At 57.4% G+C, this 24060-nt stretch overlaps 2 protein-coding genes across 3 annotated transcripts; both read right to left on the bottom strand.

Moving 5' to 3' along the window:
* Positions 1-735: 735 nt before the first annotated feature.
* On the bottom strand, positions 736-1908 carry LRRC3 (leucine rich repeat containing 3). The gene has a single exon (XM_068200069.1). It carries the CDS (start codon positions 1767-1769, stop codon positions 897-899), a length of 873 nt encoding a protein of 290 aa, XP_068056170.1. The 5' UTR covers positions 1770-1908; the 3' UTR covers positions 736-896.
* A 2150-nt stretch (positions 1909-4058) lies between these two features.
* TRPM2 (transient receptor potential cation channel subfamily M member 2) lies at positions 4059-22377 on the bottom strand. 2 transcript variants are annotated; one of them, XM_068201196.1, is made up of 33 exons: positions 22265-22377; positions 20603-20869; positions 20183-20268; positions 19568-19736; positions 18939-19119; positions 18368-18534; positions 17743-17923; positions 17068-17129; positions 16686-16886; positions 16235-16337; positions 15899-16020; positions 14590-14940; positions 14052-14189; positions 13310-13439; positions 12899-13044; positions 12658-12770; positions 12312-12528; positions 11591-11709; positions 11153-11285; positions 10845-11016; positions 10091-10274; positions 9732-9910; positions 9451-9583; positions 9260-9347; positions 8599-8686; positions 8101-8252; positions 7529-7605; positions 7340-7441; positions 6986-7072; positions 6719-6824; positions 6048-6149; positions 5446-5562; positions 4059-5195 (listed from the first exon to the last, which is right to left on the bottom strand). In XM_068201196.1, exons 2-33 carry the CDS (start codon positions 20795-20797, stop codon positions 5070-5072), a joined length of 4527 nt encoding a protein of 1508 aa, XP_068057297.1. In that variant the 5' UTR covers positions 20798-20869; positions 22265-22377; the 3' UTR covers positions 4059-5069. The 2 variants fall into 2 exon arrangements, with proteins under 2 accessions (XP_068057297.1, XP_068057298.1); XM_068201197.1 differs by having other exon boundaries at positions 12312-12525.
* Positions 22378-24060: the final 1683 nt, after the last annotated feature.

Below are 24060 nucleotides of genomic sequence, written 5' to 3'. Positions count from 1 at the left end.
CCTCTGCATCCCTCGCTCCTCTCCCTGTTCAGTGCAGCTGCAGCTGGCTCTGACAGGAAGGACCATTTCTCCCTTGTGAGAAAAGGGAGAATTTGATTTGCTTCCATCACTGAGCTGTGAGCAACAACTCTAATTCAGCCCCGAGGAAGGGCAAGATACGACAAGACCAGATGTATTTGGGCAGCTGGTCCCTAGCTGAGGGTGGGGGGGGATGGCACCTAATGGGAGTTCTACTGGTACATTGAATTTAGGTTGGTCTGCTTTGGGAGAGATTGAATTAGGATAAGCCCCCAAGCACCACGAGCACCACCACCCTCCATGGACAGTCATCTCCCAGCACAGCACAAACCCTCAGGGCTTTTCCTAAGTGCAGGCCTTTATTGAGGAAACAGAGGTTTTGGAGTTTCCCCCAAATTGCTGGAGGCAGGCAGAGGATGCCAAGGTACCGAGGGCCTTGGGGAGGATGTCCTGCCCTTGGCAAGGCTGATACCCCACTGGAGCCAAGATGGGGTGACCCCTTTGCAGTGACCCTCTGCACCCCAGGGACCTCCTGGTCCCACAACCCATCTCTCCCTGCCAGGGACTTGCTCTCTCCCCAGCCACAAGCATGTGACGGGGGCTGCATTCCCTGTGAGCCCAGCTCTGGTAGGGAAAGAGGGTCTGGCTGGGGCTGTTTGTCCCCAGAACCTGGTCACCTGGACAGGCCCACATAGGGTGTCCCTGGCATCCCTCCCCCGTGTCGTTTGCTCACGCTCAGTCCAGCGTCGCTGGGGAGGGGAGATCGGTGGCACTTGGCTGAAGAAAGCACTGGAGAGCCCCACCGAGAAGCTTTGATGCCCACCAGGTGGCCACCGGCTCCCTGCGAAGAAGCCTGAAGCTGGCAGCCCAGCCCTGCGCTACAGGGCGGTGCTGGTGGTCTCTGCAGGGGCCTGGGCGCTCGGCAGTGACCTCAGGTAGTCCCCGTGCCTGCAGGAGTCCTCCCGGTTGTGCCGCACGTAGCAGATGACGTAGACGATGACCATGGCGAACCAGCCGAACATGGTGACGAACATGGCCACGTCCGTGGTCCTCTGCCGCACGCTGCAGAAGTTGACGCCAGCATCCAGGACCTGCAGCAGCGGCTTGCCCACGTACTCCTCCCGCGGGGCCGTGTGGCAGGTGATGTCCTGGACGGAGTCGAGGTCCAGCCGTGCCTCCCACAGCACCTCCTGCAAGGCGCACTCGCAGTGCCAGGGGTTGTTGGCCAGCCGGAGCTTGGCGTTGAGTGCCAGCAGGGCCTCCTTGGGAATGCTGCGGATGCGGTTGCTGGAGAGGTCGAGGCTCCGCAGCCCAGCTGCCACCCCTTTGAAAGCTGCCCTGTCGATCTTCTCAATGGCGTTCCTGGAGAGGTCAATTTCCTCCAGGTGGGAGAGGTGCCTGAAGGCATTGCTGGGGATCCTGGTTATGCTGTTGGCATCCAGCTTGAGGAACACCACATCTCTGGGGATGTCCTTGGGGATCTCCTCCAGGTGCTGGGAGCTGCAGAGGACAGCCTTGGCCCCTGCTCGCTGCGTGCACTGGCAGCTGGGGGGGCAGGAGCTGCCCCAGGGGATGCAGAGCAGGAGGCAGAAGAAAGCCTGGGCCACGCTGGTGGCTGGCGTGGTGGCGGTGGTGGTGAGGGTCATCTTGCAGGCAGCCAGCTCAGCATGGCCGCTGGCAGCTCCCCGGGCGTGGCAGCAGCTCCTGGGCAGCAGGACGGCCCCTCGGCGTTCCTGCGAGGCCTCTCCCATGGCTGAAGGGAAGCTGTGGGTGGAGGGGATGTGACACGGCGTTATTTCCTGGAAAACCGGGTATGGCTCATGTGTGATGTGCCCTGGCAAAGGGGTGAGAGGCTGGGCTCATGAGACTGGAGAACGAGGGTGGAGTGACGTTGGCTGTCTTTTCCAGGACAGCTTAATTTGGATTAATTAGAAATAGAAACCCTAGCTCCCCTACCCCTGTCTCTGCAGAGACCGCCCAGGTAGACAAAGGGAACTGCAGGATGGAGTGTGGAGATGGGCCCGGAGCCTCTGCCCCATCCTGCTGCCAGTTTCCAGGGGGGAGGCAGTACTTTGCTGCTGGAGAGCAGCAGCAGTAAATTCCTATCTCACCAACCCTGAGTGTTTAAAAAAAATGATGAGTCAGACTCTAAGGATCATCAGACTGATTTAATCACCACCAGGGTTTTAAATAACAAGATGTGGAGCTCTTTTGCTTTCCTTTCCCTTCCCTTCTGGTCTGTGAGCTGGTAAAAGCCAGGTTTGCAAGAGTTTCACCAAAGAAGTGTTTGGAGGTGAGTTTGTTTTTTAAAGTAAACAAAGAGTGTGGTTTGATAGCTCGACTCTGGGGGTGGGAGGTGGAGGGAGGAGCCACTACCTAGCACAGTACAAGGGGTGATGTAGGAGCCCCAAAGGACACCCCAGTGCTGAAAGGGGCAAGGCAGGAGATGAAGCAGATGGGACACCTTTCCTCTGCCTTTGGTGCTGCTCATGTCCCTCCTCCTACCTTGGGCAGCCTGGGAGAAGAGATCCTCATGGAGGGGAGGTCTGGGAGGCCAAGGGAACCTTTCTCATGGGAATTAAATGTCCCATGTGATGTCATTATGGGCACCAAGTTGTTGTCCCTCTGGTATCAGAATCCTTCTGCTAATGGCATTCCCCTGGTAACAGCAGCATCCCTCAGGTGTGCCCATGCTCGGGGTACCACGGAGGGATGCTCACACCTGAGGGATGCTCATACCCGAGGTATGCTCATACCTGAAGGACGCTGTCTGCAGCTTTGCCCGCAGCCCTCCCCACAGCAGTGGATTCTGCCGGGGAGATGAAGTTGGGCTTCCCGGGAATCCCTCTGGCCCTGCAAAATTTACCGGGCTCTGCCAGCTCCGTCTCTCCGGGGGAACACGGACCCGTTATGCGCTGCCGGTTCTCACCGCGTGGAAGGGCTCCGGGGGGCTCTCAGGAGTCGCAGCCTCCCCGGACCCCGGGGGTGTGCGGGGATGATGCTCTGCCCGCCTCCTGCCCTGCCCGCGGGCCGGCGACCCGGGACTCCTCCGCGCAGCACCGCCGACCCCCACCGCCCCCGCTGCCCCGGAGCCCGGGGGTCGCTTACCGGCTCGGCCAGGGCGGCTGTGCTTCGCTCGGGCTGTAGGTGCGGTGCCGGTGCCGGTGCCGGTGCCGGTGCGGTTCGGCCGCGATCCTGCTCAGCCCCACCTGTTGCTGCGGCCGCTCCCGCGGCGCCCCGGGCCGGGCGGTCCCGCCGCGGGCGGTGCGGGGACGGGGGCGGTGCGGGGACGGGGACGGGGACGGGGGGAGCAGGGTGGTGGGACAGCCAGGCTGCATCCCCAGGGGCTGCGGGAGAGTGGCCGCGCGGAGCCCAGCGTGCAGAAATTGAGTGCTGCTAATGAGATTTCCGCTATTTTTTGGAGGCTGCGGTACGGGCTGCGAGTCTAGAAGCTTCATCAGCTGCTGTAAGGCACGATCGTCCTTCCCCGGCCGTGCCCCGGCCTGGAACTGACGGGAGACCAGGAGCAGACATCAGTCCGGGAGCAATGGGAGAAGGTGCCGTGCCAGCACTTTGGAGCACAGCTCCCGCATCAACTCTAAACGGGTCCGGTCATCTCGAGCACCCGGTGTGCTGCAAGGTGTTCCTGCCCGTGGCAGGGGGCTTGAAATGAAATTATCATTGAAGCCCCTTCCAACCCAAACCGTTCTGTGATTCAGCCATCCCTGGGGGGAATCTGCAGGCAAAGTGAGTTTGTACAACAAGACTGGGGCGGGAATTGGGCTTATCCTGGAAGTGTGCTCTAAGCATGGTCTCCACAAACAGCCTGCATGGCCTCCAGAACAGCCCCTGATTAAGCAGCTGTAAGAAACCACCAGCCTGCAGTGTTTAATAGATGGTTTATTGAGCTGGGTTGAATACATTGCCAGACTGAGCCCCCTCCCCTTGCCAAACCCCCGTGCAGCACTGGTGAAACTGCAGTTGTGCTGTGGTGCACCAGCGTGGGAGGAGCAGCCTTGCTAGCCAGTGTCTGATCCTCTGGGAGAAGGTGGGGGAAAAATCCTTTCCTGAGCAGTCCCAGACATAACATGCCACCGCGGGGCTCTTCTGGATGATCAAAAAATGTATCCACTGTGCCTTGCTCTCCCCATGGCAGGCAACAGAAAACGTGAGTGAAAGACCCCTTAAAAGCAGGGATGTCTGGGATTGACACAGTGATGTCCCCTCTCCTGTCCCTACCTGCCCAAGGAACCACAGAGCACGAATCACCTGTGTCCCAGCAAGCTGCCGCTTCCCATCCATGTGCACAAGGGGATGGGGACAGGCAGGTGACGTTTAGCTGGGGCCTTGGCTCAGAGAGAGGAGGGAAGTTTAGCTACAAGCCAGTGCTCAGCATACACAAGCAGGATCACATACAGTTTGGGGCATGGCAGGTGGGCCTGTGCAGAGCTATGAAACCATAGGTATATAAGCCAAGAGCTGCTCACACCTTCAGAAGTGCTGCATCACAGCTCAGGACCATGTTGTTGGGTCTGAGGCAACCAGAGGTACGGGTACAGTCGCCACAGGAGTGACTCCAAGCCTTCTCCAGAGCAATCCTTTGGGATCTGTGGCAGTAGGGCTGCCAGGGCTCAGAGCAGGAGCAGGGAGCAGTGATGCATGTTCTGGTGGAGGGGTAGCTGGGACTGGTGAGCCCCCAGTGCCCACCCTGAAGCCAAGAGCAGGTTGGAGTGGACAGAAGGACCATCTCACCTGTGGCTCTGTGTGGCCCAAGCTCTGGGCTAGTGCTGTGGGCTGATGTGGAAGCACCAAGACACAAGCTGGGGCTGAACTTGGTAGCTCAGGTGACTGGGATACACTGCCCAGGCAGCCCGTGCCCTCAGGGAGGGGACACTTTTCCTCCCAGAGACCTTCAACATACATTCACAGAGGCACCCAGAGTACCTCAACACCAGCAGCTCCCATGTTCTCCCAGGCAAACTGGGGTGGAGCTGCAGGTCCCAGCCAGAACCTGGTGTGGGCAGCAAGAGCCCTGGCCTGTGCACGAGGCCTCAGTAGTAGGCACCGAGGAGGGTTGAGACCTTGTGCAGGAGCATCTTGTGGTTGGCGTGCAGGGGGATCCTCTTGTCCAGCACCTGCCAGCGGATGCACAGCTCCGGGTCGCAGCCCTGGAGGAACTGCAAGGGGACAGATGTCACTCGTGTGCTGCCAGCCACGCTCAACAGCACCTCCAGTCCCCAACCTCCTGCCCTTTCTTTTTGGGGCACGCATTGAGGTGCTACCCCATGTTCATCCCCGTGTTCTTCCCCCACTGCATGCAGCCAGAGAATCCCAGTCCCGTGGAGATGTGGGTCTGGAGATCTGGCTGCTGTGCTCCAGGCCTGCTGTGAGCTGGGCCAGGAGCCCCTGTGGGTGACAGCCCCTCACCGAATTCAGGCGCTTCATCTCCACATCGTTCTGGGTGTCGAAGTGCACGCTGATGGCCACCGTCTCCACCCAGGCGTTATCTGTGTTGCGTGGGTCGTCCAGGTACCCCTTGTGCACCTGTGCATGGAGATGTCACATGGGCAGAGCCCTCATCACCTCTCTGAGGGCACCCTGGGGGCCCTGGGGGTGGGTGGGGCATCACCCTGCAGGTCTTCTGCCCCGCCGGAGACCAGAGCCCCGCTCCTGCTGCAGCTGGAGCCCTGGGGAGTCACTGCTGCAGGCACATACTGCTGTGGGCAGCCCTCCCCTGGGGTCTCTGGGCTGCTCCCTGACCCCCAGACATGAATTATGGCACATCCTCACCTCCCCTGGCCCTTCCTCTCCGGTGGGAGCAATGGCTAAGAGGTGATGCACCCTGCTTCCATACCCTGGGCTGCCATCGTGGCCCTGTGACACCATGATGCCCACATGTCCCCGTGCCGCAGTGATGTCCCCCTGTGCCTGTACCACCATGACACCTGTGTGTCACCTAGGGTGATGCCCACATGCCCCCATACCACTGAGCCCTCCTGTGACCACAGGGACACCCGTGTGCCCCCCACCTCAGTGCCTTGTTTCAGCAGGTTCTGGAACTGGGGCCAGAACTCCCGGCGCAGGATCCACTTGAGCTTCAGTGGCAGCGTCTCACCTGGCTCCAGTGACCCCTGTGCCAAAGCACATGTCAGCTATGGGGCTTGCCATCAGCACACTCCAGCCTCCCTCCCTGTCACCAGCTTGGCCATCAGGCAGTTGCCTGCCACCACTGCAGGAGGTACCACAAGGTCTGCTGGTGCCTCCCATCCTCCCTCTGCTGCCCAAAGTCCTCAGCTCTGCCCAACTGGACGTCTGAGTTTGCCTGATCCAACATCTGCCAAAGGATGCTTTGCCAGTGGCTTAACAGGCTCACATGAAGGATGTGAGGATTGAAGCCATGGAGGGAAGAGGGAGAGGCAGGAGACAGCGGGTCAGGGTGAGTGGGTGAATGTAAGGAGACCACTGCTCCCCCAGCAGCCTGGCATGCAGGTGCTCTGCAGGAGGGGCAGAGGTACCTCCTCAGCCAGCCTGTGACACACACCTGTGATTCCCCCTTTTCTGTGGGATCCCTTCCCTTCCCTTCCCTTCCCTTCCCTTCCCTTCCCTTCCCTTCCCTTCCCTTCCCTTCCCTTCCCTTCCCTTCCCTTCCCTTCCCTTCCCTTCCCTTCCTGCATGAGCTCTGGTTTCTGCCAGCTCTTACCCCAGGCAGAGCCCAGACATCTGACAGTGGGTATTGGGCCACCAGGACTTCCAGCATCTTCTTCAGGCTCTTCCTTATAATGGATCCATCCAAATTCCTCCTCCAGCTGTGAGAGAGGCCCCTGTCATGCTGCAGCTGGACGTGGCTCCCCTCTGCCCAGCAGTGGTCAGGTTGGCAGTGTGGGGTTTGGTCAGGTCTCTGAGGTGACCCCATGCCCCCTTTTTCAGCCCACATGCTCAGCCCCGTGCTGGAGCAGGACGCACTCACCGGGTCACCACGGGGTGCAGGGCATGGTTGGGCCCAAAGCAGTGCAGCCTCCCACGGCCTCGCAGCCCCGTCCTGCCCATGGGGTTCCTGCCAGGGTGAGAGTGAGGGCGCCAGGGCAGCGCCAGGCTGCCTCTGTGCACCCCTATAACACTTCCCTGCCACTGCATCCCACATCTTTTGGGGTGGTTTTGGGGAGGCCAGCCCTAAGGACAATGCATGCGGTTATCCCTTCCCCACCATTAGCCGTAGGAAAGTGGGAATGGGATGGATGTGCCCAGGCACCCCTGGCTTCTCCGTGTCCCCATGCTTTTCCTCCCAGGCAGCTCCCAGCGAGCCCCTGGCAGTGGCACTCACAGTGGCAGCCCGTCCTGCACGGCGTAGAGCCCGTGGAAGCTCTGCCGGTCGATCAGCCCGTCCATGGTGTTGTAGTTGATCTTCAGGAGAGACTCCAAGGAGCTGGAGGGTGGGAGGCAGCCCGGCAGGGAGGGCTGGCTGTGCCACCCTCCCTGTGTGAGGGCTGGGGAGCCGTGGGGGGACACTCACAGGCTGAAGGGGTCCTGCACAGCCATGTCCTTGTGGTCAGCCGAGTAGGCAGGGGGGTCGTAGAGCGGGAAATCCACCTGCACAACACATGGCTGTGTCAGCCCCCCAGCTTGTGCCCCTGCTCTCACAGCAGACAGGGACTGGGACCCCAGGGACATCTTATGGCCCAGTCTCTTCCTCTGCCCAGCTTGTGGCATCGCTCCCCAGGTAATGCTCCAGGCTCTGCTAGGGGCTGAGCTCAGAGTCTTGGCTGGAGGGCTCCTGCCCCCATGGAGGCCAGTGCTGGATCCTGTCCCTGACCCTGAGCCAGCCGCACTTCAGGAAATGCAGAGGTGGGTGGTTGTACCCCCTGTGTCCAACCAAGCATCCCCAGGCATTCCTAGCACTGCAGATCCTAGCAGGAATGACGCCCTTTTCTTTGGGGTCACCCAAGCAGTGACTCTGGAAAGCCAAGGGTCCCGGGGCTGGGAAGAACAACAGCTCCCAAATGGGATGATTCTCTTCCCACCACTGTCAGGATATTACTCAAGCCTTCTCCTCCCAGCCCCACTGCCTGGCGTCACAGCTCCTACCTCCCAGGGCACCTTCTCATCCGGCACAGGGAAGCGGAGAGTGTGAGACCCTGGGTACAGGAGGTTTCGGGCAAGCACGTGGAACGGGGGCTGGCTGTCCTCGGGTCTCCCCTCCAGGTCAATCTCCTTGGTGTCCAAGGCTTTGGAGGAGCCTGTGAAGCAGACACAGACAACAGGGTCCCACAAAGCAGGGCTCCAAGTCCAGCACTGTGGACTGGGGCTCTGCTGAGGGGGCTGGCTGGGTCTCTCCTTGGGGATGTTGGTGTCCCCTGGGGCCATGGACCTTGTCCTCCCTTCTGGTAGGTCCTGGATTAAACCCCGGGGAGGGTGAGAATGGACTCAGGAGGGGCTGGATGACCTCAAGGAGACACCAAACCTCCCAGGACCAAAGGAACCTCTGCCTCCCTGCTTGACAGAGGGGTGTGAGGGGCTGCTCAGCTCTGGTGCGGGGCCGTGGGCTACCCTGGTGCTGCTGGGGAGGAGCCAGGCTCTGCTTACCCACGGGCGGCACATCCTCGCCTGAGCTGAAGCCATTGCCCCGCAGTGCCTGCATCATCCACCTCAGGGCCTGGGCGCTCTGATGCACCTGCAGGGCACAGCAGAGGGTCACCCCCGGCCCCGCTGCTCCCCGAGTGCCACAGGATCCTGTCCTGGCACGAGGCACCGCTGCCCTTGGCACCGACCGCCGCGCCTTGAGGGCAGCAGCAATCCTGGCTGTGTCCTGGTGTTTGCCTTGGAAAACCTTCTCCAGGGGAATATTTTTACAAAGCAGGTGGAAAGGGAGGTGGAAACAGGATATGCCAAGGTTGGGCTGGCTCCCTGGGCACCCCACTGCTCCAGAGGGAGGGGACAGGGAGTCTCTGTCTCCAGGAGGTCTGGAGGGCCCTCTCAGACCAAGGAGAAGAGCTGGGTCATCTCTAACTGTTTGGGTGACTAGTGGAGTCAGTGGCCCATCCCACCGCTTCCCACCTGCATCCTGTTTACTTTGGAGTCAAACAGAACTTTTCCTATAAACCTTTAACCCTCAGATGCTAATGGCAAGGAAACTCAAACACTCTCAAAGGGTATTGATTCAGAGAGATTCTATGTTCTGGTTCAATTGACTCAGACCCTGGAAAAATTTCACCTTTCTTGGGTACTTGCTCTGGTTTTGCCTCACCTGGTCTTCCAGAGAGCCCAGTCTTTGCTCCACTACCCCTGTCCTCTTCACCCGGTCCAAGTCCAGCAGCTCTGCCAGTACATCAACCCTGGAGAGACAGCACAGGTTGGAACACCCTCAGCAGCCACCCCTGCACTGGTTCCAACTCTTCTGTGCCCAGGACACCGAAGGACAGCCAGGAGCAGCCGTACCTCTGTGCAATGTCCCGGATCATCTGCTCTGTGTTCTGCTTCTCCTGGCACTGCTGGTGCTGCAGGTAGCTCTCCTTCAGGTACATCTCCCACGAGAGAAGAGCAGCTTCTTCGTTCTTCTCCAGCTTCTCCTCTGCCGAAGGAAGAGGACGACAGGGCTGTCACATCTCTGGGCATCCCAAACCCCAGCAGCACAGCCTGTATGTCCAGCCTTGTGCCTCGGCGCATGGTTCCATGCCCTGGGGAGGGGGCAAAGGGCAGGAAGGGATGCTGGTCCTCACTGAGCTTGTGGCGCGTGGCCGGCCGGCGGAGCAAGCCCCGCCGGACCAGGAGCTGCAGGTGGTTGAGCAGGATGAGGGGTGGGGGCGCGGGCGGCCGGCCGTGGTACTCCTCGATCAGGTCGTGCCGCTGGAACTTCCAGATCTGGTCCGTGTGCTCCTGGACCTGCTGGAAGGTGTAGCTGGGGCAGAGCCCAGGTGTCAGCCGTGCCGTGGGCACGCGGGGGCACATCGTGTCTGAATGGTGTCCCAGCTCTACCCAGCTCCCTCATCAGCCCCGAGCTGCAACTACTGCTACCACATCTACAATCCCCAAGTGGGATCCCACTACTACCACCACATCTAGAACCCCCCAGACTCACTTGAACATGGCAATGAGGAGGTTGAGGAGGAGGATGTTGGTGAAGAGCAGGTACAGGCACAGCAAGATGACCGTCAGCCATTCTGGGAAGATGGGTTTCTTGTTGTCCGCGTTTGTCTCTGGGCACTTGGGCTTGTAGGGGTCAGTCCCATTGGGGCTGCACTGGTCGATGTTGAAGTTGACCCCTGTGGGAGAGCACAGTGTGACTCCGTGGTGGCCAAACCTTGGGTGTCTTGGGGTGTGGATAGTCTCAGTTCAGTCAGAGAGAAAAAGAGAAAGATTTCTGCCAGGCTAAGCCTGGGGAAAAGTCCAAGAGGAATGTAAACAATCTATTATCTTGCTTTCCGTTCATATTGTTTATAGATCTGTTCTACCACACTGACCTAAGTCCAGTGTACCAATCAGGTGAAATGTTTTTACTTTAAGACCAATGGAATTAATGTTCACAATGTTCTCTATAAGAGAGAAGTTCTTTTGAATGAACGCACATTTGCCTTCTGAAATTGTACGAGTCATTTCGCCCATCCCTGGCTCAACAGTGTCATTGGGGAGCACGTTCTGCTCTCAGAAAGCAGCCAGCATCCAGGGAGCTTAACACCAGGCAGGGATTTGAGCTCCACCTGCACCATCCCAGGTGCTCTGCTCACTGCCAGCTCTGTGGGACTTCCATGGGCCAACACGGCATGATTTGGTACATCGGCTTTGTCACAGCCACCCTGCTCATGCCGTGTGCTGTCACAGCCAGTGTCCCGTACCGTCGATGTAGGAGGGAATCTGCCCGAAGATGGTCAGGTAGGAATGGTAGACCACGCCACGGAAAAGCCACTCCACACGTTCCTCGTTGTGGATCAGGATAGCCTGCTTGGCCACCCCAAAGGACACCACCCACACTGCCAGCAGGAAGAGAAAGAAGAAGACATCCTTCATCTGCAAAGACAGAGGGGAAGAATAGCTGTGTCCTGGAGCAAGCCCCTCTCCAGGATGGGATAACATGGGTGGCATATCCAGCTGCTGTAGCAGGACGGTCCAGCATCGCCCCAGCAGGATAGAGGGGAGCTCTCACCATGCGCTTCACAATGATGATCTTGGGCCCCAGTGTTTTACTGACTGTGAAAATGTGCATCAGGCGCAGGCAGAAAATGATAAAAGCCAGGGACAGTATGATGCGCCCAGGATATAATGTTGATGGGATCAGCCTGGACATGGAAGAGAGGAAGGGAAACACCTCAGTGCCACCATAGAACCATATAGAATCATTTAGGTTGGAATTACTGAGAGGGAGGTGAAGCCCTGGCACAGGTTGCCCAGAGAAGCTGTGGCTGCCCCACCCCTGGAAGTGTCCAAGGCCAGGTTGGACAGGGCTTGGAGCAACCTGGGATAGTGGAAGGTGTCCCTGCCCATGGCACGAGGTGGAACTGAATGAGCTTTAAGGTCCCTTCCAACCCAAACCAGTCCAAGATTCCATAATTCTGTGAAAATACTGTTGAGCTCTGCAGCTCACCTGCAAGTCAGCCCTGCAATAAAGACTAGGATGGCACAGATATCCAGCTTATTCCAGAAGTCCTTGATGTACAGGGAAGCCATTTTCACAACCCCGAGTCCATCTGGATCATACAACAGCTGTTGGGAACAGAAAAGGGGCTGGGTGTAAGATACTCATGTGCCTCACAGAGGGGAGAGACCACACAGATCATCTGGCCATCACTGGACACTCTCGCTGACCCAAAGGTAACCTGAGCTGATGTGCTTTTCTCTAGGGGCATGGGAGGAGCATGGGGACATCTGGGAAGGAGTGTGGGGACACCTGGGACATTGGGGCTCTTCAGGCTGGAGGAAAAAGGCTCTGAGATGTTGAAGCAAAAGCTGGAAAATCTCAAATGTGAAGCAAAAGCTGGAAATCCTGCTGGGAATTCACCCAAAGGAAGAGATCCCTCCATCTCCTGACATTCCCAAAACAGACACCAGACACCTCCTAGGAAAAGCCTACCAGCCCTACAGCATTCTGTTCTGAAAATATACAGGGCCAAGCCAGACGCTGCCAAGGAGAATCCCTGGCCTCAGAGATGGGGGATCTGGTGGTTCCCCTGCCGGGACCTCTTGGAATAGGGGGTCACATGAGAAGCAGCATGGGAACATGAGCTGTATGGGACCTCCCAGGAGCACCCAGCAGAGGTGTCTCTCCTCCTCTGCCACCTCCCAGCCTCAGCTCTGCCCTCCCACACCTGGCGGGTCTCCTCGCACACCAGGGAGAAGAGCCAGAAATAGATGAGGTATTCCCGCCAGGACGGCATCGGCTGGAAGTCAACCATCAGGACGTATGCGAAGAGCAGGAGGAAGGTGAAGTAAGAGAGGATGTTCATGAGGAAGATGACGATGGGTGCTGTGAAGAAGGCTCGGAGGCGCGCCAGGCAGCCCATGGGCTGCAGCCTCTTCTCCCTGCTGGGAGCAGGGATGGACGTGGGCTCGGCTGCCCAGGGAGATGCCACGGCAGCTTCCCCCATCCAGTGCAGGGTGAGGCTGGAGGAAGCCCCTGCCTCAGTGCACACGTGTCCCAGCTGCCAGAAGTACCTGAAGGTGATGAGGTTGGTGTAGAGCAGGGGGAAGAAGAGCATGCACGTAATCACCCGCCACAGGCCATTGTCCACAGACAGCTTCCCCCACCAGACCTTGGTTAGAAAAGCCTGTGAAGAGGGAGAAGATTGCTGGCTACAGAGGCTGAAGGGCAGAGTCACACGGCTACCCATGAGGAGCTCTGGATTTTGGGGACACTTGGACACATTCCCTCCAAGGACCACTGCTGGGAGCCCACCTGGACACCCCCATGGGACACAAAATTCATGTTCTTGGCCTCCAACGCCAGCTGCAGACAGGTTGTCTTCCCCCAGGCTTCAGAGACACGGGTGAGAAGCTTCTGGGCTCTCTCCTCATCCTTGCGGTAGCAGTCTGTGAACACACCTGGAAGAGCCAGTACCAGGAAGACGAGGCTGAGCTCTGGGGCCAGGCACCCACAGAGTCACCCTTCCGAGCTCCATCAGGACATTGCACCACACAGGGGTACTCCCTGCACTCCCACCACCATGCGGGCACGGCCTTTGGAGCATAATCCCCAGCTGTGAGGATGGGACCATCATTTCTCACCCCCCAGACATCTCCTGGGCAAAGCTCACCAGCCCTGCGGGGTGCCGGAGCTGCTCTGGGGTGCTGGTGCCCTCCTGCTCACCAATTGCCTTGTGCTCGTACTCCTCGGCCAGGGCCAGCATGTTATCGGTGGTGTCCGTGTCCTCCTCCTCCTTGGCCAGCTCCTTCAGGATTTTGCTGCAGGCCAGTGCAGCTGCCATGCAGTCCTGGCTCTGGCACAGAAGAGGATAAGGAAAGCATGGTCACTCTGTCTGTCAAGTCCCAGAAGCCTTGACAAGCCCTCCCCAACTCCCACAGGAAGGAAGGAGGGTGGCCCAAACAGATCAGAGCTCAGGATAGACAGCTTGCCATGACAGGGGCTGAGCCAAGCTCGCCTGTGGATAACCCACTGCCTGGGGAATATGGGAACAACCCTGCCCTTGGCTGATGGGACAGAGTGACTGCTTGGCATGTTCACTGTGCCACCAGCTACACTGCCTCTTGTCCTGGAATGCTGTTTATGAGTGGAGACTTTTTCCACCCCAGCTGCCATGCCCCTGTGGGCTCTCTCAGCCTGACTAGCCCACTTCTGGCCCAGCACATCCCCTCTACCTGTTTTGGCCAGGAAGGGAGGGATCTGGCCTCATGGTGTGGCTGGGGATGGACATAAAGCGCCCTCAGGCTGGCTAGCTGGCTCCTGTTTGACTGGGGTCAGGCTCAGGACAGCTCTCCCACTATCCCACATCCCAGCAGGTTCCAGGGTTCCCCTTGTGAGGTTTGTGAGGCTGTGAGGTTTGGCTCCAGACGAGCCCCTCAGCTGTGACCAGAGCTCTGGGCTGTGATACCTGAGCCCAGATGATTTCTGCCAGCTCCTTGCGGTTCTGGACCACGGCCCAGATGAGCAGGTCCCGGACGGGGTCCATGGTGAAGGTGACTCGGCCAGGAGAGCGCTTGTAGAGGGACCGAAGACTTGACCCCTGCACCTGCAAGGTGTGCAATGCTCAGCCCTGCTTGCTCAGCACAAAGCCACTCAAACACCTGGTGCTGCCTCCACCACCCATGGAAAGGACTTTGCCCAGGTAGAGGGGTGGCCAAGACTGGACTCATCCTGGGATTTTTACTTTTTCTAGGGCTGGGATCAGGTGGAGTTGTGCACCCACCCCACCGGGTCCTGCCCACCAGCATCACACATATGCAGTGCTACAGGTGCAGGAAGGTGGGAGTTGCACCTGGAATGCCAGGCAGATGACTAAAAGGCACTTTTAGTACAACTTTTGAGCAGACAAGAGGACAGAGACCCAGCTGCATCCTCCAGGACAGCTCCCTGAGGCAGTGTTCCCTCCCTGCTGCCACCCTGCCACCAGGTAACCTGGAGATGCGTACGTTCAGCTTGATGTGCGGGACAGGGATGGAGAGCCGGGGTCGCTCCGTGTGCTTGGGCTTGGGGTACAGCGGCTGTGTGGAGCAGCCCAGCAGCTCCCGCAGCACCTGGGAGACGTGGTGCATCTGGAGCCTTGGCATTTTGGAGCCAGCTGTGTGCTCTCTCTCTTCCAGCAGCACCTTCTGCAGCTTGCTGTGGAACAGGCAGGATGGTGCCAGGTTGTCGTAGAGGTAAACCAGGGTGTCCCAGGTGACAAAATCCTTGAGGCGCACTCCCTGCTCCAGGAACAGCTTCACAAACTCTGGCTTGTTGGAAATCAGGGCAGCTGCCATCACAGGGTGGAGATCTGAGGGCTGACAGGCCAGAGGCAGAGGTGAGGGGCTCCATAGTCTCAGAGCAGGACCCTACCATCCTCCTCACTTGGGGGAGATTTTGTCCCTGAGCACATGAGGAGTCTTTGGATATGACAGAGCATGTGGCATGCACTAAAACTTGTGGGACATTCTGGGGGGTTAGAAGAGGGCACTCTTCTCTGGCAGTGGAGCCCTCTGCCCCCTTGGCTGCTGGGCAGAGGGATAGGTAGGGTAGAGACCACCTATGCCAAGTTCATGAATACCACAAAATCACAGGACAATTTGGGTTGGAAGCTCATCTCGTTCCAATACCCTGCCAGGGGCAGGGACACCTTGCAGGTGTCCAGGTTGCCAGCTTGACCTTCAACATTTCCAGGAATGACAACACAAATGTTTCACTTCTGGATTCCCAGCTCCCACCAGCCCTTCCCAATCTTATCAAAGTTGTGTGAGCTGAGGGAACCCAAACTGTTGACTGCAATAAGAAAATCCCTTCCAAGTTCCACAGCCCCATCAGAAAGGACAGACAACCCAGCTCAGCCTTGGCTTCTCAAGAGCAGGATGAAGCAGGGATGGCAGAGCTGGCCCCTGCCTCACTCTGTAAGAAGGTATGAGCAGGGAAGCACCAGGCTGGGTGAGATGAGTTTAGAGACAAATTTCTGTTTGAGCAGTGACCACAGAGCAGAGCTGTCAAGAGGTGTGTTAGGTTCTAGGTGGGTCTTTAGAAACACTGGTTTTGAACAAAATTTGAATTGTCTTTGTGTGTGCTTAGCTCCACTTTGGGCGTTTGAGAACATTTTTGAAGAGCAGCCCCAGTTAATGCAGTGGGAGTTCAGGGTCCTGGAGAAATCCCTTTAAAACTCTCCCCGGGCACAGCCAAGGTGAGAAGTGCCCTCCATATCCCCAGGCCTGACAAGCTGTAAGCCTGACCAGACAAGCAGCACAGGTATGGCCCTACCTTCCAGTCATGGTCATCTGTGAAGATCTCGCTTCGGGCAATGTCCACCCTGTTCCAGGCCACGGCCAACTTCAGCTGGTGGTCCCAGTTCTCACGACCAAAGTGGTCCTGGTTTCGGGATGCTGCATGCAAAATGTTAGAACAGAGGATCATCCAATGAGAAGATACCACCTGGAAGCCTCCTTGGATGTGTGGCCCTTTGGATAATCATCTCTCCCCAGTAACAGGGTTTGGGGACTTCTTTGTTAACCCCATAAGTCAAGCAGCGATGGAGGTGACTTGACCCCCATCCTGTTCACCTTGCCCCATCCTCCCAGGGAGGCCCCCACCCCTCACCTTTGAAGAGGGCCTGGAGGATGGCCACGTCCACGTCCTGCTGGCCATATTTGCCCTCTCTGAAGATGGTCAGGAGTTGCCGGCTCCGCACTATGTCTTGGATCTACAAGGAGAGCCGTGGGCAAGAAGTGAGAAGCAGCACCTCCTCCCTGCTGCTTCCCACAGCCCCTGCACTGTGCAGGGCAATTCCTCACTGCCCTCCGTCGCCTGCAGAGCCCCTGTGCCATGTCCTCCTTCATGGGTTGGTCACAAACACTCCCTCTCTGCCCAAAGGGAGCAGGCAGTGGAGGAGCAGAACCTGAGCCCTTAGTGTGCCCACCAGGACAATGATGAGGGTGGCTGGGGGCAGATGAGACTTAAACTTCCCATTGGGATCCTTTCTGTTCATAGGGCAGGACCCTTGGGACCTCTTTGGTCTCCCAAAGCTCAGAGGAGCCTGCAAGGCACTCACCTTCTTGGTCCACTCCACCAGTTTGCTCTCAGTGAAGAGCTCGTAGGTGTCGTGGAAGAGGACACTCAGTTTCTTCTGGATCAAGGCAATGGTTATCTTGGCCACAGGCAGGTTGGCCACCTGCGCGATGACATCGGCCACACGCCCGGACCCTTCCACAATCACACAGGGGGTCCCGTTGGTGATGGCGTTGTAGATGGTCTGCAACAGAGTGGGGAGGTTGGTGCAGATCCCAGCCAGACACCTGCAGACCCTCTCTGAGCCTGGGACCCACTGCTGCTCCCAGTGCTCCTGTCAGTGTGGCACCGCCAAGAGCAGCACCCCGGGAAGGAGCTGTCCCTCCTTCGGCCCCCGCCTCAGCTTGCCACAAGCAGTTTCTTACATCAAGAGTCCCAGGGCCTCCTTCCAGCACCACACACACGATGGGGATCTTGATGGCAACACCTGCAGGGAAGCAAAATCCAGGGTCACCTTCCCATAGGGCCGATCCCGCCCGTACGGTCGCCTCTGGGTGCTGGAGTGCGAAAGGCGAGGTGGGAGCAGTGTCCCTGACATGTCAGGCTTCAGGAGAGGGGAGGAAAACCATGCCCACTGATTGTCTGGCATGGCAGGTCAGACACGTGGTGGGATTTTTGGGGGTGTTCTGTGCAAGGCCAGGAGTTGGACTTGAGGATCCTTATGGGTCTCTTCCAGCTCAGGGGATTCTGGGATTCTGTGAGCACATGTGTGCATGTGTTGTAGAGGGAGATCATTTGCACAGTGAGAAGATGATTCCTGGAAGCTCCCCTGGGACCTGGCCCTCTGGGAGAAATTACTTTCCCTGATCAGCTCAGCATCACAAGGTTTGGGGACTTCTTTAGTGATCCCATTAGTCAGAGAAAGGTTCTTTGATCTGTGTCGCAGAGGAACCAGGTTCCACATTTATCATGGCAATCCTCTCAGACCCTGTGCCTGGATCCTCTGGGGAAGTCACAGCCCCTTGCTGGAGGCCAGGAAGGACACCATTCCCAGGGGATGGTCCATCCCTGCCTCAGGCCGGGCTGTGTGTTGCCATTACCTCCTTTCACCTTGGTCTGCTCTGAAATGAACTTCTCCAGCCTGGTCCTCAGGGGGATTTCCACCCCGTACCTCCCGTGGGTCCCGTCATCCACCAGGATGAAGTGGGAATGGTTGCTGTCCAGACACGACAGGCTGCCTTGGTTCTCCTCATCCAGCACATACTCAGCAGGAAAGCCCCCCTGTAAGGTGCAGGAGAAGACACTCTGGGAGAAGCCTGGCAGAGGAGCAGCAGACAGCCAAAGTAACCAGCATGTGGGGACAGGAATGGGTCAGCCTGTGGGGACAGTCTGGCCAAACTGTCCCTGTGCCCCCACAGTGCTCATGTCAGCCTTGCCCCATGCTCCACTTGCCCTCACACCCACAAGAGTCCACCCAGGAGAACCACAGAACCACTGGGTAGGGTGGAGGGACTTCTCAGCAAATGCCAGCCTGGGACAAACCCTGGAAGAGTTCAAGGCCAGGTTGGATGGCTCTTGGAGCAGCCTGGTCTAGTGAAAGGTTCCCTGCCCATGGCAGAGGGTGGAACAAGGTGAGCTGTAAGGTTCCTTCCAACCCAAACCGTTCTAAAGTTCTATGACCATCACTTGTGGTACAGCTGGGTTTTCCTGGGCTGCCTGGCTCACCATGGGGCAGACGAGGCTCTCCCGGTTGTACACGGTCCCCCAGGTGGCAATGCCAATGGTGACAATCTCGCCCTCCTTGTGGCTGCAGCTCAGGATGAAGTCTCGCACTGCCTCTCCCACCTGTTTCATCACACCAGCGTGGGACCCCCCTGTGATGATCCAGGCTCCTGGGGGTCACAGAGGGGCGTGGGAAGGGAGAGGCTCTGCCCACAGCGGTCTCCCAGCCTCCCCCATATAGCTGTGGGTCCCTGGGGTGCTCCATCCCCCAGAAGATGTCTCTTCCCTGCCCTGGCAGCACAAGCAATGCCTTCTTCAGCACCTCTCTGAGTCCAGCTCCTTTTGAGTCTCTTTGCAGTGACTGAGCAGGAGCAGCCCATCCCTGGTGATTGTGGGTAGGGACCTACAGCTCTCCCAAAAGCAGCTCAGCATCACCACAACAGCCCAATTTACTGAACCTGGCATGGCCAGGTACAATCACATGAGACCCTCTGCACCTAGATGACCTTTGAAAGTCCCTTTCAACCCAAACTGTTCTATGTTTCCATGATTTTATTATTCTGCGGTCTCTTACCTGTGGTCTGGGCCACCTTGACTAGCCCTTGCCGGAAGATGTTCTTCAGCCTTGGCTTCATGACGAAGTTTTTTGCTCCCCCGGTGACTGAGATGAGCAGGTTGGGTGGGTCGAGGCCCCAGTGCTGTGTCATGAGGTGGTAGATGACCCGTGGAGGGGTATCCGAGGAGACACGCACATACTGCAAAAAAAGGGATCGTGCACACATTTTGGGTATAAGCAACAGGGTCAGGGTAACAGGACACCTCCAACACAATTCCTCCTGTCCCACCCAAGAGGCTTCCCAACACCATTCTGCAGCAGAGTCCTGCTGCTGGTCCAGGTCTTTGCCCATGATCCTATTCCCATTCGCTTTCCTGGGAGCAAACTTTCCCCAGACAAATCTAAGGGCAAGGACAGGGAACAGCCACTCCTTGAATCACGAGTCTTGTGGTTTCAGAAAGGGTTTAAGGCTGAGAGGAGGGGTCCTGTCTCAATCCCTCCACTGCTTGAGTCACTGTTGCCTTTTAGGCAATTCCACCCTTTCCCAATATCCTCTCATTCACGAGGGAAATGCTCCTGTGCCATTTCCCATGGCAAGACCCAAACACTGGCTCCCCACACATCCACAGATGGGACAAACAGATCACCTTCCCCGTCTTCTGTCCCAGCCCTGTGAAGCGGATATCACCGAAGGCATCCGTTGGCATTTCCTGGATGTGCCTGCTGGGGTCCCACTCCTTCCCCAGGAAGATGGGAGGTTTGGCAGCATCGTCCAGGTGCTGTTCCCTGAGATAGCCACACTCGCAAATGATCCTCCTGAAAAACACACCAACATCTTCATGGAGAACAGCTGAAACCCCAAAGGCAAAGCCCGACCTCAGCCTGGGCAGGAGGTGCTGCTCTCCTTAGGAACAACACGGGCCCCACGTCTCCCACCCAGCTGCTCCTCCAGCTCAGAACTTGTGCAGAAACACGGGCAATGTTTGGGGGGAAATTAAGGGGGAAAAAAGTCAAATATTTCCACTGGTAGAGATTTAGGACAGAAATATTTAGGATAGCAATTACTGCCTGCAACAGCATTGGAAATGTTTTTCCCTGGGACACAGAATCTCAGCCATGTGGTGACTCACCACATGCTGAAGAACCAGTTAAAAAGAGGGTTTTGAATCCCTGTGAGAAAGATGAGATTTTCTGGGCTATAGCTTTACCACCAACCCTTACTTCTGCTCTCCTGAAGGGGAGGGAAGGAGGAAATGTCTCACCCAGAATCTGATGTCTGGGAGCTTTCCACAAAATAGGTGCATTCCTTCTTTCGGATGTTTTCAGGAATCCAGGAGATGAGATTTTCCTGAAGGAGCAAGAAAAGCAGCAAGGGGTCAGGGTTTCTGGAAAGGGCCAGAAGATATGCCAGGGGCCAGACACCACGGAGATGGGGGCACCTCTGGGTGCTCCTTGGGGTGTGAAGGATGAAAGCTCCATCGCTGTCTGCAAGGACAAAACCAGATGCACTCCAAGGAGAAGCGATATGAGTGCTGGCCATGTGCCTCAGATGTTTGGAGGTTTTCTGTCTGTCCCTAAAACTAACCTGATCAGTTATCAATGCTCATTTTAGTGCGCCACTCATTAACACTCTTTCATGTGTGTGCCCAACCATCCCCTCTTCCAGCACCGCCTGAACTTGCCTTTTCATTGCTGCCAGCGGGGAAATGCGCCTTCCTCCTGCTCTTTGAGACACTGCTGCTGCTCTGCTGCAGGTTGGGGACCACCTCAAAGTCGCTCATCTTCCTGGGGTGTGTGGCAGGATCATCTCCTCTCTCGGGGCACACCTTGTTCAGCTCGGAGGGGAGCACCTTGGCGCACCGGCCACGCGCTGACATGGCTCCTGTGTCTTGTGCTTCTCAGCCTCCTTTCTCCTGTTCCTAGGCTGGGAGCTCCTGAGCATCCCCATCCTGAGGGCAGTGGAAGAGAAACAGAGAATCCCAAAACTGGATTGGGAGGGGCCTTAAAGTTCATTTCCTTCCACCCCCTGCAAAGGGCAGGGACACCTTCCCCTAGAGCAGGTTTCTCCAAGCCCCCTCCAACCTGGCCTTCAAAGAAAAAAAGGATTCCTATGAACTCAGAGCACTGAGGTGCCCCATCCATCATTGTCAGGGTGGAGATTGGTCCTTGGGAAAGCTGCCATTCCCTCACCACAGTCCTGACACAGGGTGTCACCACGTGTGTGGGGATCAGCCTCAGCATGCACCACGCTTCCCCGGCGAAGCCCATCAATGTCCACAAAGTGGCCCACCGCTTCCAGCCTGTAGCTCTCCTCACCTGCTCTCCACTGCAGGCAGCTGGGATATTTCTGGCAGCAGGGAGAGCAGAAACTAGGTCTCTTGTGTGAGCAGCCTGAGCATGGCCCTGCATGGAAAATCTGGGAATATGGACATGCTGGCTGCAGAGACCGGGTGCTCCTCTGTGGAGGAATCCTGTGTCCCCTGCAAAGGTGCCCTGAGAGCCCCAAGATGCAAATGGGCTTGCTGCAAGCAGGGGCTGCAGAACTCCTGAACCCCCCTGAACAGTCCCCTTTGCTGAGATGGGAGAGCTGCTGGAGCAAAGGTGGAAATGCTCCTGGGGTCTCTGGAGCCCAAGGAGGGTGGTGTTCTCTCAGGAGAGCTGGGATTAGGTAATGGAGGAAGCACCAGACTCAGATGATGCTCTGGTCAAGCTGTGGGGTCTGTGTTCAAAGACAATTTTTTCTGCTTTCTTCAAGCCAAATCCTGCATTTCACCCAACGGTGGGGAGTCCTTGTGGGGACAAGGAGTGCTGATGCTAAATCATGGAGTAGCAAGGAAAAGCTATTTTATCAGCCTCCCTCCTGGGATCTACCACAGCCCCACTGACCTTGGGAGGCAGATTTTGGCAGACTGGATTTCTGCATCAGCACAACCCCCAGCGGATCTAATTTTTGGAGAAAGAGCAGTTGAAATAAGGTCAAATACACTCCTAATTCTTGTTCATGGCCCCACAAGGCAGACAGGCTCGTGGGGGCTTGGGGCATGGCCACAAGCAGCTCATAAGCCCATGCAGGAAGGGCTTCCACCGCAGGTCCTCCAAAACCTGGAATACCTGTCCATCCTCCAGCGCCTGGAATTCCCGTCCTTAAGGGCTCGGGGACAAGGACAGAGCCTCTCCCGCGGCACACGCTGCCTGCCTCCCAGTTTGCGGGGGTCAGGTCGCCCCTCGGTCGCACGGGGTGGTCACAGCATCCAGCAGGACGGAGTGCAAGGCTGAATACTGCCCGTGATCCTGCCCACCCCGCTGCCCCTCCGCCGGCACGACCCCGGCCAGGCTGCCCCTACCTTCCCTGCCGCATCCTCCGGCCGCATCCCCGGCTCCCCGGCTGCGCGCCTGCCGGCGGCATTCAGCGCCGTGTCCCTCGAGCGCGGCGGGTCATTCTGTCACCGGAGACACAGGCGATGAGCGGGGAACGGGGCAGAGCTGCCTGCAGAGAGGAGGAGGTGGCAGTCGGCTGGCAGCCTCCCAGCAAATCAGGCTGCAGAAGCGATGCCTGCCGAGGAGCTGCAGCGGCCAGGCGAGTGCCGAGTTTGCTGGAGCGGCTGAGTCACTCCCGCACCGGCCGCAGTCAGCCCCGCTGCCCCCAGCCCCGCGCGGGACGAGGCGTTCGCTCGCCAGCCCCTCGGGCAGATGCCAGGATCCGGTCACTGAGGTGGATAGAAACGCCTCTGCCCGAATTCAGGTGCAAACGTCACTGTCACATAGGCCAATGGCAACCGTATGGGTTTTATTTGATAGTACATATGGGAGAGAGAGGGGGAAAGAAAGAAATAGGAAATAGGTGGGGGGGGGGGGGGAACAGAAAGGAGTATCAGGAACAGAATAAGGAAAATATCAGCACTCCGTGGATCCCAACCATGTTCTGTTGATCCTCTCCAGCTGGTCCTCTTGGTGGTGAAGGTTCCCCCCAAAAAGCATAGAATTTAATCGTTTAATATATGCTCAGGGCAGGCAGGAACATCCAGGTACTTCCCTGGGGAGGGGGGGGGGGGGTGGGGAGGAGTTGCCATTGTCTCTTACAACAGATTTTGGGTTTGTTGCATCCCATGCAGTCCTGTGGTGCAAGGCTTCAGGAATTACTCTGGGGGGCACTTTGGGGGGGCCTTTGATGGATTAATAGATTAATTAAGCTCAGCTGCCTCTCACATGAATGTCCCGTGGATGTGGCCTTCCCAGGGCTGGGGGTTCCACAGCAATTTGTGTAAGGGAGGGTGGGTTCACTGCCCCTGAGCAGAGGTGACAACACACCCAAACTTCCTCCCCCCACCTCGGCTGTGGGGGAAAGCTGTGCAAACCTGCTCCCAGCAAATGGGTCCGTGGGCTACGGCCTCCCCCACCCCGAAGAAAGCCAGAGATGATTCTTAGCACAGCTGATGGGATTGGCTCACATCCTTTTCCTTGTTTATTTGTTTGTTTCAGGTGATTGAGGAATGGGTTTTGTAGGCACACAGATTGTGATGATTTGGAGTAGGGCTGGGTCTCATCCCCAGTGGGCACAGCTGTGAGAAGCAGGTGAGCAGCACTGACAGCAATGAGCCATGGAGGGCCCAGGTGCACTGAGCAACCACCAAGGGAACAGAGGGCACACAGGTGCCATGCATGACCATGAGGGGATAAAAGGCTGGGCTGAAGAACAAGGAGGGCAGACATTTGATACCTTCTGAAATGAGCTGATGTTACTCTGCATGGGTTGAAGCTTTCTGAAATCGTATGGTACTGCTCTGTGTATTGTGGCTGTCTCAACTGCGACATGTGCTGTGACGGGGCTTTCCCTTTATCTAATCTCAGCAGTTTGACTTCCAGTCCAAAGTCCCAGTCAGGCATCTTCAGGGACGTTTCTTTGGTTGTACCTTCTTTATACAGTTTTTGTTATAATGAGAAAAAAATTAAATCAATGTTTGAGGCATGAACTGTTTCATTCTCTGACAACAGATGTGATGAGCAGGGGCTGCTGGGGGATGGATGGTGCTAGAAAGGAGCAGCAGCCTGGTGATGCTGATGGAGGCCCAGGTGTGTGACAGGCTTGGCAAACGTGATGAAAAATCCCTTCCCTAACTGTCAAGCTTCCTTCATAGTACAA

Source organism: Anomalospiza imberbis, chromosome 10, assembly GCF_031753505.1.
Source record: "Anomalospiza imberbis isolate Cuckoo-Finch-1a 21T00152 chromosome 10, ASM3175350v1, whole genome shotgun sequence".
NCBI classification, from domain to species: domain Eukaryota; kingdom Metazoa; phylum Chordata; class Aves; order Passeriformes; family Viduidae; genus Anomalospiza; species Anomalospiza imberbis.
Note: the sequence above shows the minus strand (reverse complement) of the source record. Positions and strands in the feature narration are given on the sequence as shown.